The following is a 17,919-nucleotide window of genomic DNA, read 5'->3' on the forward strand; positions in this document are numbered from 1 at the left end:
CAGCAAAGTGTCAGTTTATGGACAGTCTACTATTGTAATGCATGTAAAGAATATTTAGTAACACAGATTTATCATAGGACTTGAGCAACACAGATCTAAGTTCATAACAATTTTAAAACAAAAGTAGAATTTCCCATCTAGATGCTACCCATTTATAAATAGACTTCATACATAAAAATAAATTAAAGAAAACATTCAGAAGATTTATAATTATAGGTGACCCCTGTACTATCTTTAAACCCCCTCCTTGTTTTTTGTGGTTGTCAGGCGACAGATTTCCTCAGCAGATTCCTGCTTATCACAAGAACAGCAAGATGCATCCTTTCCTGAAGTAGGAACATGCAGTATGTGGGGATCATCTGACCCATTCGGTCACCAGTGCACATAAATCATGTGAGGTCATGATGTGCAGGCGGCTTTTAATTTGTTAAACACCGCTGTCTGCTTCAGGAGGATGAAATACTGAGTTTATGGTGCAGCAGAAATCTCTGCACAGGCCACGTCTGTAAAAGCACAAACAGTTCCATTTTTAGTACTGAAAGAAACATTTCTATCATACCAGCGTTCCTGCCGGCTACATGTAAGCAGTCCTGTTTTACTAGAATGGTGGTAATGTACACAAAATATAATGTAGGTCTGCAGCAGACACCTTTTATGCAAATAAAATATAAAAGGACCATCTCCTTCATGTTCTGCAGAGTCTTGGAGAGACTGATGGCAGGTAACACAAATCCTACTCATTTATGGCAGGTTTATCATCCCACAAGGCTGCAGCGAGTGATGCCACCTACATGGGAATGCAGAGAGCACAGTCACTAGTCTAGCACCAAGCCTCCGAGCACTCCGGGACTAAATCAAATACGGAAAGTACGCATGTAAAAAGACCCAGAGATAGATGCCATTCGAATATTGGTAAAATAATCCTTACCCATACTTTACTATGACCTAACCCTACTTTCAAGTTCTTTAAGAAACCACAACAATGTACTGCAGTCCAAAAATTTAAACTTTATTGATCACAAAGTCTAGAAAAACTTTAGTAAAAATCATAGACTCCTTTTCTTAAATTTGAAAGCTTGGTAGATACACATTGCCGATAGCTATATGAAAACTGCACAAAGGTGGATTTTGGTTTGAGAGAGGTTTTTTACAGCAAATTTAGTCAATGACACTAGTCCTTTTTTCGGATAGAAGTAGCACTTCATCAGGCCTTTGCAAACAGAGTCTCCTCAAACTGACCAAACAGAATAAGAGTTCTGTGAAATGGAAAATGCACTCCCTGGTAGCAGTATGGCAGTAACCCTCCCAGGCATTGGGACAGTGCAGGGTTGCATATGGTTGGAATGGATGCTTGTTTTCTGCTCATCCATCCCCCCATCTTGCACTCTATGCTCCCTTGGCAGGTTGGTCACCACAGAGGGAGCCATCCAGCTCTGCATGCTACCTGCAGTGGGCTGGTCACTGCTGAGGGAGCACAGAGAGATCGATGAACAGTCCAAAATGTCCATCCTGCTATCTATGGTCTCGGGGTGGTGTCATCATCAGGTCTCCAGTATGGTAAGCACAGGCACACCAGGCAAAAAAAGGAAGGGGAGTTGAGGTGATGGCCATGCCAGCCAGATAACGGTGGCAGACAGCACAGTTGCAGTGCAGTTCGGGCAAACCCACGTGACGGGATTTGTAAGTTTGCAAGTTCAGTGGAGGAGGGAGGAGTTCAGAGCGTCAAGACGCCTGTGCCTCCAGAAACTGGCTCTGGTCTTGTCTATGAACTGTGAGCAGATTAGGATCAGAGTGTGCTGCATTCAAACATACACAAAGTGGGTTATTTACTACCACAGAACAGTTCCTACATCAGATTGATTGTTTGATGTGATCACACTTAAACCTCACTGTTCTTCACAACTGTGTCCTCTCGTAAACCACCCCAAAGACTAATATGTGGCATTTAGACACCAAACTGCAATATGCATACACTTCAAGGAAGCCTGAAATCCGTTAGCTGGGTTTATTTTAGTTGTGACAGTGAAGAACGTACTGTAGTCTACTTCACATAAAGCAGATGAGGTGTGGCGCACAGCCAAGAACACAGAGCAGATTTTTGGCCAGGCCCCCAGGACAACAGCCAGAATACATACTGACGAGAGTAACGTTATGCAGTTTGAAAAATGTATGAAAGCATTTTTCAAAAATGGGATGCCGGTATAAACATCATCACTGGAGTTCTCAGTAGCACATGTCAGCACAAATATGAATATAGTGTCTGTTCATATTTGCTGTAGTTTGTAAAGAAGATCCAGTCACAGCATAACACTGTGAAAATACCTGACCATTTGTATCAGTTGTTTATTAATATACACAAAGGAACTAGTAGTTATTTCTAATTTTCAAACTATTCCATATCCAGGACCATTTCTGAGCTGTTTCCTACTTGCGGTGCAACAACTTGCGACTCCAAATCCTTTCCCTACATACACATGCAGACTCTCAGGAGAGAGGCGGGCAGAGAATGAGTAAAGTAGCATTAGCCAAGGATTATACTACAGGGCACGGTGGAAAACTACAAGACAGCACAGGGGCAATACAAAGTTGATATATACAGAGTTGTGCATTGCAGACTATTTTTCTTTCATAGAGAAGGTGCAGCATTATGCCCTGTACGCTAAAATGCCCCAGATCATTGTCTGGATGGCATATGCCCAGAAACAGCCTTGACTATATCTTCTAACAAGGGTCAGTCCCCTGGTGTTAACAAGCTCCTCTGCAGTTCCATATACATGAATAGCATTTGCAATCTAATAGGTAGCTAGGCTATTCTTAAAGGACAACCGAGGTGACATGATGAGATAAATGTGTATGTACAGTGCCAAGCACACAAACAACTATGCTATGATCCTTGTTTTCTTTCTCTGCCTGAAAGAGTTAAACATAAGAGGTATGCAAGTGACAGTTTCTGTCCAGGTCGGGACTGAGTCGGACTATAGCATAGCAATCACTGATAGGGGAATTAGAGCCATAAACACTTTCCTGCCAGTAAATGGCTTTTGAGAGCAGGAAACAGATAAAAAGGGTCAATAGTTCATAGATTTGAGCTCTGGCATATTTCAATGCATGTGTTACTGAGCAGAGACAATGAAACAATAAAAAAAACTGAAAAACTAGATTTAAATATAAAATCAAACTGTGGGATATCTAAAAAAAAGTCATTTTTTAGGAGAAGGAAGATAGATACAATTGTATATCTCATCAGGTTATTTTCAACTTAAATGTCATTTAAGAGATGATGTGATGTGGCACCAGCAGTCTGCCCCATTGCAGTCTCATAAAAAGGATGCCAGCATTGATTGAACAACGTTGCTCCACCCTCTGTACTCGTTTTTTCCCTACATGGAGACTGTTACTCCCAGCATTGGCATATTTGAAGCCAAGATTTCCGATTGGTCCATTTGTGAGAACCAATGGAAATACTCAGCAGCAAATTCAAATAAGCCACAGCAGGAAATTCAGACTTTGTTTTCTTCCTCTGGCTTGTTTGAATTTGCCGCCACAAATTCTCTTAAGTCCAGACAAATGGACCAATAGGAAATTCAAATTTGCTGATGCAGTGGGCGAGTGGGGTATGAGGAGTATGGATGGTGGATTCACCAATCTAGTGAAAGATGATGGAGAATAGATTACTGAAAAATAGATGGGAAGTACAATGTTGGCACCTGATCAATTACTTTGAAAACTAGGTGTGTTCAATTTATTAAAACGTTTTTAGACCTCAGTTCAGGTACCCTTTAACTAAGGAAGGAGAGTAGTGATGGTCCTGTCTAGGAGAACTTATGGAGACGTATGTGATCTGTTTGACCAGCTGATTTGCAAACCTCTGACTTGCTGTGATCACATCCTGCTATAGCACATAATCATGACTAGTAAATTAGAGACTTACATATCCATCACCTGACCAAACTGATCACATGCTTCTCCATGAGGTAATCTAGACATGACCCATCATCTCTCCGATAATGGTGCGGCTAGTGAAAGCGATAACTCTCTGCAGCTTGGTTGCAGTAAGATTCTCTTTCTTTCTGTATACTGTATAAAGTATGTACAGCAGAAGGGAAGCTACATCTAATAGTGTATTTTAGTGATAATTACAGATTTTGTAAATTAAAAAACAGATGAAGCTGGACAAAAGAGAACCATTACCCACATGTGAATCCTTAAAGGACAACTGAAGCGAGAGGGATATGGAAGCCGCCATATTTATTTCCTTTTAACCAGTTCACCCCCAAGGGTTTTTATCCTAACGGACCAGAGCAATTTTCAGTTGTCAGCGCTCCTCCCTTTTATTCCCTAATAACTTTATTACTACTTATCACAAGAAAATGATCTATACCTCGTTTTTTTCGCCACCAATTAGGCTTTCTGTGGATAGTACATTTTGCTAAGAATTTTTTTATTCTAAATGCATTTTAATGAGAAAAACAGAAAAAAAAGAAAAAAAATCATTATTTCTCAGTGTTCAGCCTTTATAGTTTTAAAATTAAACATTCTCCTGTGGATAAAACAAACACGTTTTATTTTCCCAGTGGTCCCGATAATTAAACCGTTTAGATTATGTCCCTACCACAATGTATGGCGACAGTATATTATTTTGAAATATAAGTGGTTATTTTTCTGTTTGTTCTGGCCATAATTACAAGCCCCTATGTAATAAATTAAAATTAATTTTCCCCCATAAAATATAGAATAAAAAAAGCTGAGTCCCTAAGGCAACTATTTATTTATTTTTTTTAAGCTGATTTTTTTTTTACAAGTGTTTTTTTTTGGGGGGGGGAGGGTTGGAAGTGTAATTTTATTAATGATGTGTATATACTTGAAAATGTATGTATTTTGTAGGTGTAATATACTTTTTGGCCACAAGATGGCGCTAGTGAACACTCATAGGCCGTGTTCATTTTTTTTTTTTTTTTTTTTTACACTTTATTAAACTGTTACATTTCCTGTTTATGTGAATGGACGTAGCCGCTGTTCGCGGTCACGTCCATTCACTCCAGGCACTGCGATTGGGTAGAGGACTGTTCGGTCCTCTTCCCCAATCACCCAGCACGGGATCCCGACGGTAATGGCGGCGGTAGCGGCGGACACACGGCGGTAGCAGCGGCGGGAATGCGCGACGTATTAAAACGTCATGTTGCTGTTAATAGCGGTAAGCATGACGTTTTAATACGTTAGGATGGCGGTAAATGGTTAAGCAATACCAGTTGCCTGGATATCCTGCTGATCCTCTGCCTTTAATAGCCATAGACCCTGAACAAGCATGCAGCAGATCAGGTGTTTCTGACATAGACAGATCTAACAAGAATAGCTGCATGCTTGTTTCTGGTGTTATTCAGACACTACTGCAGCCAAATAGATCAGCAGGGCTGCCAGGCAACTGGAATTATTTAAAAGGAAATAATTACGACAGCCTCCATATCCCTTTCACTTCAGTTGTCCTTTGACCTCTTCCTGACCGCCTAACGCCGATAGGTGTTGGGAAGGTGGCAGCCCCAGGACCGCGTAATGCCAAAAGGCGTTAAGGCCTCGTTTACATCTGCTGCGCTGAGAAACGCGTGAAAGTGGATGGTAAAAAATGCATGCGCTTGTAAGTGCTTTAGTGCGCGTTTCTGTGCGTTGCGCTTCTTTAAAGTACGTTTTTCTTATTGTAGCAGTAGCAGTTGTCAATAAAGCTTTGTTTTTATATGTAAATGTATTTTTTTTCCAATTAGGGGTAAAAACGCATGCGCATGTATGCGCTTCTATGCGCTAAAAAAGCGCACCCATTCACTTGCATTGATGTGCGCTTATCGCACAGAAATGCATGCAACCCTACGTTTTTGTAACGCTGCTTAGCGCAGAGCATAGATGTGAACCAGCTACATTTAATTACATGGGAAAATAAATGCCTTGCTGAACACACAGGGCAGTGCACTGTGAAAAGCGCACAGAAATGTCTCTGATGTGAACGAGGCCTAAGTCCTGGGGCAGTTTTGCAGGGGATCGCGTGCACCGATGCGCGCACATCCCTGCTTGTGCTAGCGGCGGTCGCCGCTATCGGACTGCTAAGCGGTGAAACTGCAGTCTATTTCCATTGTCACTCGGCTGTCCCCTGGAGGGTGAAATCAAAAGATCGTTCTCATAGGCTGATGCCTATGAGAGACGATCCAGCTGATTGGCTGTCGAGGGGAAGGAGGGAAAAGGGAGGGGAAAATAAATTAAAAAAATGCATGATTTTATGTAAAAAAATAATAGAAATTAATTAAAAACAAAACCCTACACCAACGATCAGAGCCCACCAACAGACAACTCTGTTGGTGGGCAGAAAAGGGGGGGGTCTATCTATGTGCTAAGTTGTATCGCTCTGCAGCAAGCTATTAAAGCTGAATTGAGTGAAGTTGTAAAATATTGCCTAGTCACTAGGGGGGGGGGGGGTTAAACCTATGGTCCTGAACAGGTTAATCCACTGGCAGCACACTGAGACTCCAACATATGAATTTTTGGTGGAGTTACTATCCTGTAATGTGTTCGCTTCATAGCTGTATGCTCATGTTGGGACAGAGATACAATAGTGAAGCCCCTCCCATCCCATGTACCCAACCCACATCATAAAGTTTCCTGGCGCTGCATGTCAGGCACTCACAGGATGATTCATTGTAGTACACGTTGATCCTCTCAAGCTGCAGAGCTGAATCACCGACGTAGCTTCCTGCTGGATCAATGCCATGCTCATCACTGATCACTTCCCAAAACTTGGAAGACAAGATACAGAAGAAACCAGGTTAGAAGAGGAAAAGACAACTTATCTTCTACATTTACATAACCTCACACAACTGATCAAAAGTAAGAAACCTCTTATAAAGTAACTACACTCTGCAATTACCAGAAATAACCACCCTGAGTAACATCCTAGTAGGTCTCCACATTAACCTCCTGGGCGATAATCCCGAGCTGAGCTCGGGGTATGTCGCGCAGGAGGATTTCTCAAGCCCTGGTGGGCCGATTTGCATAATTTTTTTTTTGTTACACGCAGCTAGCACTTTGCTAGCTGCGCGTAACTTCCGCTCGCGCGCCGATCAGCTGCTACCCGCCGTGCAATCCCCCCCCCCCCAGACCCCTTGCGCAGCCTGGCCAATCAGTGCCAGGCAGCGCTGAGGAGTGGATCGGGACTCCCTCTGACGTCGATGACGTCATCGCGAGCGTCGCCATGGCGACGGGGGAAGCCAAGCAGGAGATCCCGTTCTGAACGGAATCTCCTGCTTGCGCGGGTGGGGGGATGCCGCCGCACAGCGGCTATCATGTAGCTAGCGCTAGGCTAGCTGCATGATTTAAAGAAAAAAAAATTATAAAAAAAAGTGCTGCGCCCCCTCCTGGGCGATGTAATTGTATCGCCCAGAGGGTTAAGGCTGGATTCACAGGTGAAGTAAGAGAACCAATGTTAGGCCTCCCTTCCACGGACTGTTGATATGCAGTGAAATGCCTGTCAGATTCTCACAACTGCTCACTGCTGCCTGGTATCTGCTCACTGCTGCCTAATCACTGCTTGATGAGCACGCAGCTCAACAGTTCGTGGAAAAGAGGCCTTAATTAATGGACTAGTTCACACTTGAATGTGTTTTTCACTTGCAGAAAAACAACTGACAGCAATGCAGCACTGTCAGACAACTCATGCAGAAAACTGATAGACAAGTGTGAATCCAGCCTTAAGGCTCATACACACATCAGACTATAGTCTTTGGAAAATGAAAGATCACAGACCAATCTTACCCCCTTCCATGTAGTATGAGAGCCATACCTTCACAGTCTTTTCTATGGAGCTGAACTCCCCATCAGAAAAAAATCTTTGCAAGATGCTGCAAACAAAGATGCTGTACAGACACAAAAGATCTGTAGCTGCAAAAGATCTGTTCCTGCCAAAAATCCATTCCTGCAAATTGCAATGATAGTCTATGAGATCTGCAGATCATCATACACACATGATTTAACTGACATTCATCTGCAGATCAAGCAATCATCCGCAGATCTGAAAATCCATCCTGGTGGATCTGATCTGCAGATGAATGTCAGTTAAATAATGTGTGTATGATGATCTGCAGATCTAATAGACTATCATTGCAATTTGCAGGAATGGATTTTTGGCAGGAACAGATCTTTTGCAGATACTGGTCTTTTGTGTCTGTACAGCATCTGTGTGTGAAGCATCTTGCAAAGATTTTTTTCTGATGTGGAGTTCAGCTCCATAGAAAAGACTGTGTAGAGTATGGCTCTCATACTACATGAAGGGTGGTAAGATTGGTCTGTGATCTTTCATTTTCAAAAGACTATGGTCTGATGTGTGTATGTGGCCTATCAGCGGAAGTGAGTAATGCTGATTAGCTTCTTATGATGTCAGCTGTCAATGGATGGAATATTAGGAAACAGGTGAATTATCAGTTCCTGAGGCCTCTTTTCCATGGGCAGTTACCAGACAGCAGCAAACAGTTGCCAGGCAGCAGAGAGCATTTCACTGCCTAAAAACTGCCCATGGAAAAGAGGCCGGAGGCCTCTTTTCCACAGTTGAACAGTGTTCTCAGCAAGCAGTTGCCAGGCAACAGTGAGCAGTTGCCAGGCAGCAGTAAGCAGTTGTGAGAGTTTGAGAGGCATTTCAATGCCCATCAACTGTCCATGGAAATTTCCATGGGCAGCTGAACTGTGTGCTCAGTAAGCAGTTGCCAGGCAGCAGCGAGCAGTTGCCAAGCAGCAGCGAGCAGTTGCCAAGCAGCAGCAGCAAGCAGTTGCCAAGCAGCAGCAGCAAGCAGTTGCCAAGCAGCAGCAGCAAGCAGTTGCCAAGCAGCAGCAGCAAGCAGTTGCCAAGCAGCAGCAGCAAGCAGTTGCCAAGCAGCAGCAGCAAGCAGTTGCCAAGCAGCAGCCGCAAGCAGTTGCCAAGCAGCAGCCGCAAGCAGTTGCCAAGCAGCAGCCGCAAGCAGTTGCCAAGCAGCAGCCGCAAGCAGTTGCCAAGCAGCAGCCGCAAGCAGTTGCCAAGCAGCAGCAAGCAGCAGCAAGCAGTTGTGAGAGTTTGAGAGGTTTTTCACTGCCTATCAACTGCTTGTGGAAAAGAAACCTAAAGGTGATGTGTTGGAAGCAAAAATAATGGGAAGGTTAGCGGACCTGAAGATGTTAAAAGAAAAACCGTTTCACTTACCTGGGGCTTCTGCCAGCCTCCTGCAGCCATCCTGCGCCCACACCGTTTTCAAACAATCCTCTGTTTCCCTGCCACAGCTGACTTTCAGAAGTCGAGGTCCACTGTGTCCTCGTTCGCGCTCCCATGGCCAGGAGCATCGAGAAAATCTCTACTGCACCTGCACAGTACACTCCAAGTGACGGGAGCATGGAATTGCATGGCCAGGGCCACACACAGGCGCAGTGGCCATGGACTGGCAGAAGAGAAAGTGAGCCACGGCAGGGGAACGGAGAATCATCTGATAACTTCACGAGCACAGGTCGGCTGCAGGGGGCTGGCAGAAGCCCCAGGTAAGTAAAACTTTTTTTCTTTTTAAACATCTTAAGGTCCGCTTTAAAGGATCTGAGTAAGGCCTCTTTTCCACGAACTGTTGAGCTGTGTGCTCAGCAAGCAGTTGCTAGGCAGCAGTGAGCAGTTACCAGGCAGCGACAAGCAGTTACCAGGCAGCAGTGAGCAGTTGTGAGAGTTTGAGAGGCATTTCACTGCCTAGAAACAGTTCATGGAAAAGAGGCCTTACTGTGACGAGGACCATTTCAATGCTGGCTAGAAGAAAGTTGAGTCGGAACACACATTATTCAGTATAATCTCATAGTAAACTCCAAGGGCCCGGGAAAAGTGGTTTACTATATCAGAAGTTTATTATATGCTGCAAAAAAGCAACTCTGTCCTCCCATCCAAGGTGTAGTACAAGCACTTGCACATTTGGTGGACTACAAGGTTAAGTATACCTTAGGGCTGCAAAGGCAGGTTAGACATATTGCTGGTACAGTATTCAGGGATACCTAAAAATTGCAGTTGTCACTTAGTAGAGGCAGCCACTTGCTTCCCGTGTGCGGCCCTGATACATCCGCAGGAGGGACTTGCAGCATGTGCTTTGCAGCACCAGCCTGAAGAGAGCAGCCAACCATGGATCTCACACTGACATATGACACAAGCACCGCCCACTTTTTACTATATCCAGAGTCAGCATTACGTAAGGGCCGAAAAACCTGTTTACTATAACAGAAGTTTTATTATATCCGGGTTTACAATATCAGGCGTTGCTCCCATAGACTTCTAATGGAGATTGGCTGGGACCTGGAGTGGTATTTTACTATATCCGAATTTTTACCATACCAGAGTTTATTATAACGAGATTATACTACTACATTTGGGGCTACATAGCTACTTACCAGTCACAATAGCAATGCCCATCCCTGCCCCACCTCACAACTTGCAGTTTCAGCTGCCCATGTAAGGCCTCTTTTCCACAGACTGTTGAGCTGTGTGCTCAGTAAGCAGTTACCAGCAGGGCTGTGGAGTCGGTACAAAAATCTTCCGAATCCAACTCCTCAGTTTATGAAACCACGACTCCGACTCCGACCCCAGGTGCCCAAAATTGCCCAGACTCCGACTCCAACTCCACAGCCCTGGTTACCAGGCAGCAACAAGCAGTTACCAGGCAGCAGCAGTTACCAGGCAAGCAGTTGTGAGTTTGAGAGGCATTTCACTGCCTATTAACAGTCAGTGGAAAAGAGGCCTTACCCTAAGGCCCCATTTACACTTAATCAGTTGCTCTCAGTTATAACTGAAAGGACAACTGATTTTCAAAGTAATGCCCATGGTTTCCTATGGCACCTTTCATACTTAACATGTTTTAACTGAAATCTTTTTCACAATGCACTGCTATGGAGAAGAAAAAAAAATGCATACTAACTGATTAAGTGTATACGGGGCCTAAGGTCTCGTTTCCACGAGCAGTAGTTAGGCAGTGAAAAGCCTCTCAAACTCTCACAACTGCTTGCTGCTGCCTGGTAACTGCTCACTGCTGCCTAGTAACTGCTCACTGCTGCCTAGTAACTGCTAGCTGAGCACAGAGTTCAACTGTGGAAATGAGCCCTAACTACAAGAGGAAATTGCAGCTCCCACTGGAAATCCACACAAACAAGGAGAGCAGATTCAAACCCCATATAAATAGCTGCTCTTGAATTCAGCTTATTACCACTAGCTCCTATTAACATGATCTGTCAATTTTTGTTATCTGTACCGAGTCCAATTCCTAGATGGAGCAAGTCCAGTATACATGCAATCATATTTCATGGCAGCTTTTTGAGAAGAGGTAACATAGTAAAAGTCACCCTGATTCTTAACCTAATGAAAGCAATTCAGAAGTGAAAATAAACTTATGAGATAGTGAATTTTATGTGTACTATGGATAATAGAGTATAAGCAAAAAAAATGAAAAGAAAGAATTCTCATGGTTTCCAGTACAGAAAGAGTTAAAATAAACTCGAGTTGTTATCTATGCAAATGTCACTTGGTGGAACTCAGTCCTGCTTTCTGAAGAGCTTAAATAGCCAAGAAACAGTGAGGGCTTGTTTCCACTGTTGCGACGCGATTTCGGCCGCATTCCGACGCTTGTAAAAACGCATGCGGATGCGTTTCCACATGCGTTTTTACCCGCGATTTCGCCTGCGATTTCGCATGGCAGGGTGCCATGCGAAATTAACCATGACACTGCCAGGGCTAAATAAAATTGAAAAAGGTGCGAAATCGCACGCGAAATCGCGGGTAAAAACGCATGTAACAAACGCATGCGTTTTTACTATTAAATACATTAGCGGCGATTCGCACGGATTCCCGACGCAGGCGAAATCGTTGGCTCTTTTGTGCGTTTTTTTCACGCTGAAAAAAACGCACCTCAACAACGCTACAGTGGAAACAGGCCCATCCACTTGTATTACATGTGCGAATCTGCATGCGTTGGACGCATGCAGATTCGCGATAGTGGAAACGAGCCCTGAGAGACAGCTTGAGATAACATTACATTTTTACTGCAGGAAAGTTAAAAGGGTCATTAGCTCTGTTTTATTTTACAGCTTAAAGGACACCAGAAGCAAGAGCAGGGCCGTCTCAGCCATCAGGCAACTCTAAATATTTGCCTAGAGCGCCATGGGAGATAGAGCGCAACGCAGGGGGGCCAGTCGTGTTTTTTTTTTATTCTTTTAATCATGCTGCTGCAGCAGCTGCTGCGCCTCTGATAGGCAGCTGTGCCGCCTACCGGACCGCCCCCTCCTCAGAGCGAGCAGCCGCACGAGTAGTTTGTTTACTACGTGCGGTGCCGCCTCTAACTCCGCCCCCGCCTGTCACACGTGCACGCAGGCAGCGTGTGTGAGTGTGACCAGGCATTTTGATTTTGGGCGCCACTGCTGGCTGCACTACAGAGACAGCCTGAGCCTGGAGTCTGCCTGAGCCCTAAGCCCACCCACCCTGTTGCACATGAGGAGGATGGCGGCAGGTCAGAGGCAGAAAGGGAGAAGAGCGCTGCCCCCCTGCCTGCTGCCCCCTCTGCTAACACCACGCAGGGAATCGTCAGTGTCAAGCAAACCTGCAGAGATGACGATCCCCAGCTGGCCAGCCGATGCCCGCCAGGAGTCTGGACAAGGGGTAAGCAAGACAGTCCTGTTTCTCCTGTTCATTAATCAATGGGAGAAGGAGCAGTTAGGACAGTAGCCTGTGTTTGCGCGGGGCCTGGGGGAATCAGAGTTAGGTTGTTGGTGTCCTTGTGGGAGCCTGGAATCATCATCTCACAGTAATCCAAGCAGCAGGGGTGACAGCAGCCAGGCCTAGTCCGAGGAAGCCTATATTGTCCCCTTAGGTGTCTGTTTTGTGCTTCTTCTTTTTTTTAAGCCAGCCTATACTGTGAGCTCTAGCTGGCTGTCCTCAACATTTGTATAATAGAAGGGGAGGAAAATAAGTCAGCAACGATCCACAGGTGGAGGCTAGAATACTTTACTGCCCCCCCCCCCCCCCAAAAAAAAACAAGCAGGGGGCTCCCTGGTGGGTATTGGCTGAGGCTGTGTGAGACAGATTAACGTGATTATCTAAAGCATGCTTTGTGGTCAGAGGAGAGAGGAATTTAGCAGGAAATGGCAATTGGTTACATTCTGATGGTGGAATGGATCAGAGATCCTCAGAGCTGAGCTTTTTTGGAAAGTTATTCTCTCCCACTCTTCCCCACCCCTGGGATTCCCTTTGTATTCCAGGGTTTCAGATATCCACCTCTGCCTGACCCCTGCAAGTCACCTGCCCACCAGAGACATCCCACCTCTGGTTTGTGATAACTGACATTTCAACTCCTCCAGTTCCCAACCTGCTTACAACAAGGAATTACCAGTAGCAACCTATCTTTAAAGCCCACTGCTCATATTCAGGCTGACAATTAGGAATTCTTGAACATGTTCTTTTTTTCAGGGACTGCAGACTGCTAGAAGACAGTTAGTTTTTAAGTGCACAGCTGGGAAAGTGGCTGAGCGCTGTACAATCAGACAGGGAGCAGTGGTATTCCTTTGAGGCATCTTTTACTAGCTGCAGTGTGTCCTGATCTCTGCTGCCTTTAGTATGTGCAGTATAAGTTGTTATGCTGGGTACACATGATGCGATTTCCCACTCGATCGACTGGTCGATCAATTATTTCTGACATCTTCAATCAGGTCCTGATCGATGCAGCCATCGATTTACTCATGTTAAGTATGCAAAATCGACGGCTGTATCGATCGAAACCCAATCGAACATGTCAGAAATAATCGATCGATCCTGCCGATTGAGCAGGAAATCGCATTATGTGTACCCAGCATTACTCTGTGCCTGTACTGATAGTACACTAGGTGCAGTGTGTGCTGATCTCTGCTACCTCCAATATGTACAGTATAATCTGTTACTCTGTGCCTGCACTGATAGTAAACTAGCTGCAGTGTGTACTGATCTCTGTTATCTCCAGTATGTACAGTATAAGCTGTTACTCTGTGCCTGTACTGATAGTAAACTAGCTGCAGTGTGTGCTGATCTCTGCTACCCTCAGTATGTACAGTATAAGCTGTTACTCTGTGCCTGTACTGATAGTAAACTAGATGCGGTGTGTGCTGATCTCTGCTGCCTCCAGTATGTGCAGTATAAGCTGTTACTCTGTACCTGTACTGATAGTAAACTAGCTGCAGCATGTGCTGATCTCTGCTTCCTCCAGTATAAGCTGTTACTCTTTGCCTGCGCTGATAGTAAACTAGCTGCAGCGTGTGCTGATCTCTTCTACCTCCAGTACCTACAGTATAAGCTGTGACTCTGTACCTGTACTGCAGTGTGTGCTGATCTCTACTAGTTGCACAGCAGAAAGGTGGAGGTGGTGCTGCTGTACTGAATGGAGGACGGACGACTGGCTGAGGGTGTGCAGTTTGCTTGTCACAGACCCACAGCCAGCAATCCAACCAGTGTGTTATTGTGTTGTGGAATAAGGGTTGACACTACGTGTGTGTGTGTGTGTGTGGGGGGGACGGGACGGGGGACAGGGGCGCCAAAAGTTTTCTTGCCTGGAGTGACAAAATGGCTAGAAACGCCCCTGAGCAAGAGGGATATGGAGGCTGCAATATTTATTTCCCCGTAAGCAATACCAGTTGCCTGGCTATCCTGCTGATCCTCTGCCGCTAATACTTTTAGCCATAGCCCCTGAACAAGCATGAAGATTAGGTGTTTCTGAGATTATTGTCATATCTGAGAAGTATAGCTGCATGCTTGTTTCTGGTGTTATTGAGATGCTACAATAGCTAAATAGACCAGCAGGGTATTGTATAAAATGAAATAAATATGGCAGCCTCTATATTCCTCTCCCTTCAGTTATCCTTTAACCCTTTAGCATCCAATTTATTTAGAGGCTTGCAAGTACTCCAGGCCAATTTATTTTAGCACATTTTTTAATTTCCTATTTGTTGCATTTCCTTGCTACTAATTAGTACTGCTGTAATGTGTATTTATGAACGCTTGTCACTAGGGGCAGTGTAAGACAATAACAGAATACTTCTGCTTTCAGTTTCTATAGCCTTTGCTTTCAGAGAGACATCGAAGAATTCCAAGAATTTACAGTATAAAGAGTTCTGCCAGCTGAGGTCAAAAGCAGTGCATCATCTCAAACCAGATAGTACCTTTGAAGCTGCTAATAGGTTAAGTCTGACGCCATGTTACAAATAAAGCTATACAACTGGAAATAAAAATATGAGACTCTTATTTGCTACCAAAATTCTATTTATTATCCATACTACACACACATTATCTCGTACGTTTATTTTCCCTTTAGACCTGAATACATTACAACAGTTTTTACATAATTAATTTTAAAAAGTACATGTCCTGAGTCAATGAGCATATGATGAAGGAAAATACATAGCCAGGTATTATGTTCAGTATAAACAGTGTGCAAAAATTACCAGTGGTTCAAGATACTGATTACTAAGGCAATGTACAAAACCACACTTTTCTTGTACCTTACCCTCTCTTTCCACCTGCTTATCTCTCCCCACATGTTCATAAAGCTGGGAACCCACTAGCAGCACTTCCAGTGCGCTTCCTGATGAAAGTGGAACCCAATGGGGGCAAGTGCACTACAGCGCTTTGTGATTTGCAAATGCTAGTGGGTTCTTACTGTGTCTTCCTGACCAACTGAGAAGCTCTAGAGCTCTGCTTTCACTTTCTATTTCACCAGGTTTTAACACTGTGTTCCTCTTTACTTAAAAGCCCACAGTTTTACTTTAGTTTTGAATTGGATCAGAACTACAAATGTGCAATAAGATGCAAGTAATTCTGAGATTAGAATCTTAACGTCTCTCCTTTTTCTCCACAAAATTTGCTCTTCATTTTTTTCTCAACCAGATTTATGGAGAACAGATGTTTTTGGATGGTGAAGTGTGCTAAAAAAAATGGATTTTGCAGTTTTAGGAAGGGAAACTACACGGAGCGCTGGCTTTTAGTAGGGTTTTTTTTCGGTCTCTTTTAGTCCCTTATACTTTCCTAGTAGTTTTGGGTCACCCCAAGCTGTCTGGATATTGTTTTAAAAAGATGGTGAAAACGAGTACCGAAAGTGGAGAAAAAAAAAGCTCCACTGAGGATCCTTCACTGTGCACGTTACATTGCAATACTATGGCAACACCACCATACTGAAAAAGTTACACCGCATGTTAGACGTGCAAACATACAGTGAAGCATACAGTATAAAATCCCTCCGTGGATAGTAATGGTACAGTCCAATTGCCGAGGTTGTGTGCAGGTGATAAGGCTGGATAGCGACATCTTTGTATATGTTCTTCCAGGGAGTGCTTTTTGAAAGAGTAAAGCTAAAGTACCCAAAAGCAGATCATGGCCAGATCGATTGGGGACCTCTGACGGCGAACAATCATTCTCGATCTATCTGACGTAAAATTGTTTGGGTAAATCACTTAGTGGGTATGGGCCTTTACAGGGAGTGCAGAATTATTAGGCAAATTAGTATTTTGACCACATCATCCTCTTTATGCATGTTGTCTTACTCCAAGCTGTATAGGCTCGAAAGCTTACTACCAATTAAGCATATTAGGTGATGTGCATTTCTGTAATGAGAAGGGGTGTGGTCTAATGAAAACACCCTATATCAGGTGTGCATAATTATTAGGCAACTTCCTTTCCTTTGGCAAAATGGGTCAAAAGAAGGACTTGACAGGCTCAGAAAAGTCAAAAATAGTGAGATATCTTGCAAAGGGATGCAGCACTCTTAAAACTGCAAAGCTTCTGAATCGTGATCATCGAACAATCAAGCGTTTCATTCAAAATAGTCAACAGGGTCGCAAGAAGCGTGTGGAAAAACCAAGGCGCAAAATAACTGCCCATGAACTGAGAAAAGTCAAGCGTGCAGCTGACAAGATTCCACTTGCCACCAGTTTGGCCATATTTCAGAGCTGCAACATCTCTGGAGTGTCCAAAAGCACAAGGTGTGCAATACTCAGAGACATGGCCAAGGTAAGAAAGGCTGAAAGATGACCACCACTGAACAAGACACACAAGCTGAAATGTCAAGACTGGGCCAAGAAATATCTCAAGACTGATTTTTCTAAGGTTTTATGGACTGATGAAATGAGAGTGAGTCTTGATGGGCCAGATGGATGGGCCTGTGGCTGGATTGGTAAAGGGCAGAGAGCTCCAGTCCGACGCCAGCAAGGTGGAGGTGGAGTACTGGTTTGGGCTGGTATCATCAAAGATGAGCTTGTGGGGCCTTTTTCGGGTTGAGGATGGAGTCAAGCTCAACTCCCAGTCCTACTGCCAGTTTCTGGAAGACACCTTCTTCAAGCAGTGGTACAGGAAGAAGTCTGCATCCTTCAAGAAAAACATGATTTTCATGCAGGACAATGCTCCATCACACGCGTCCAAGTACTCCACAGCGTGGCTGGCAAGAAAGGGTATAAAAGAAGAAAAACTAATGACATGGCCTCCTTGTACACCTGATCTGAACCCCATTGAGAACCTGTGGTCCATCATAAAATGTGAGATGTACAAGGAGGGAAAACAGTACACCTCTCTGAACAGTGTCTGGGAGGCTGTGGTTGCTGCTGCATGCAATGTTGATGGTGAACAGATCAAAACACTGACAGAATCCATGGATGGCAGGCTTTTGAGTGTCCTTGCAAAGAAAGGTGGCTATATTGGTCACTGATTTGTTTTTGTTTTGTTTTTGAATGTCAGAAATGTATATTTGTGAATGTTGAGATGTTATATTGGTTTCACTGGTAAAAATAAATAATTGAAGTGGGTATATATTTGTTTTTTGTTAAGTTGCCTAATAATTATGCACAGTAATAGTCACCTGCACACACAGATATCCCCCTAAAATAGCTAAAACTAAA

At 44.1% G+C, this 17,919-nt stretch overlaps 1 protein-coding gene across 1 annotated transcript in view; it reads right to left on the reverse strand.

Moving 5' to 3' along the window:
* Positions 1–17,919, reverse strand: part of TUBB6 (tubulin beta 6 class V) — a 37,904-nt gene that overhangs the window by 11,748 nt on the left and 8,237 nt on the right. The window contains exon 2 of the mRNA XM_068237141.1: positions 6,668–6,776. Coding sequence (XP_068093242.1) covers positions 6,668–6,776 — 109 coding nt within the window. The remainder of the gene's footprint in view (positions 1–6,667; positions 6,777–17,919) is intronic.

The sequence above is a fragment of the Hyperolius riggenbachi genome, chromosome 5, assembly GCF_040937935.1.
Source record: "Hyperolius riggenbachi isolate aHypRig1 chromosome 5, aHypRig1.pri, whole genome shotgun sequence".
NCBI lineage: Eukaryota > Metazoa > Chordata > Amphibia > Anura > Hyperoliidae > Hyperolius > Hyperolius riggenbachi.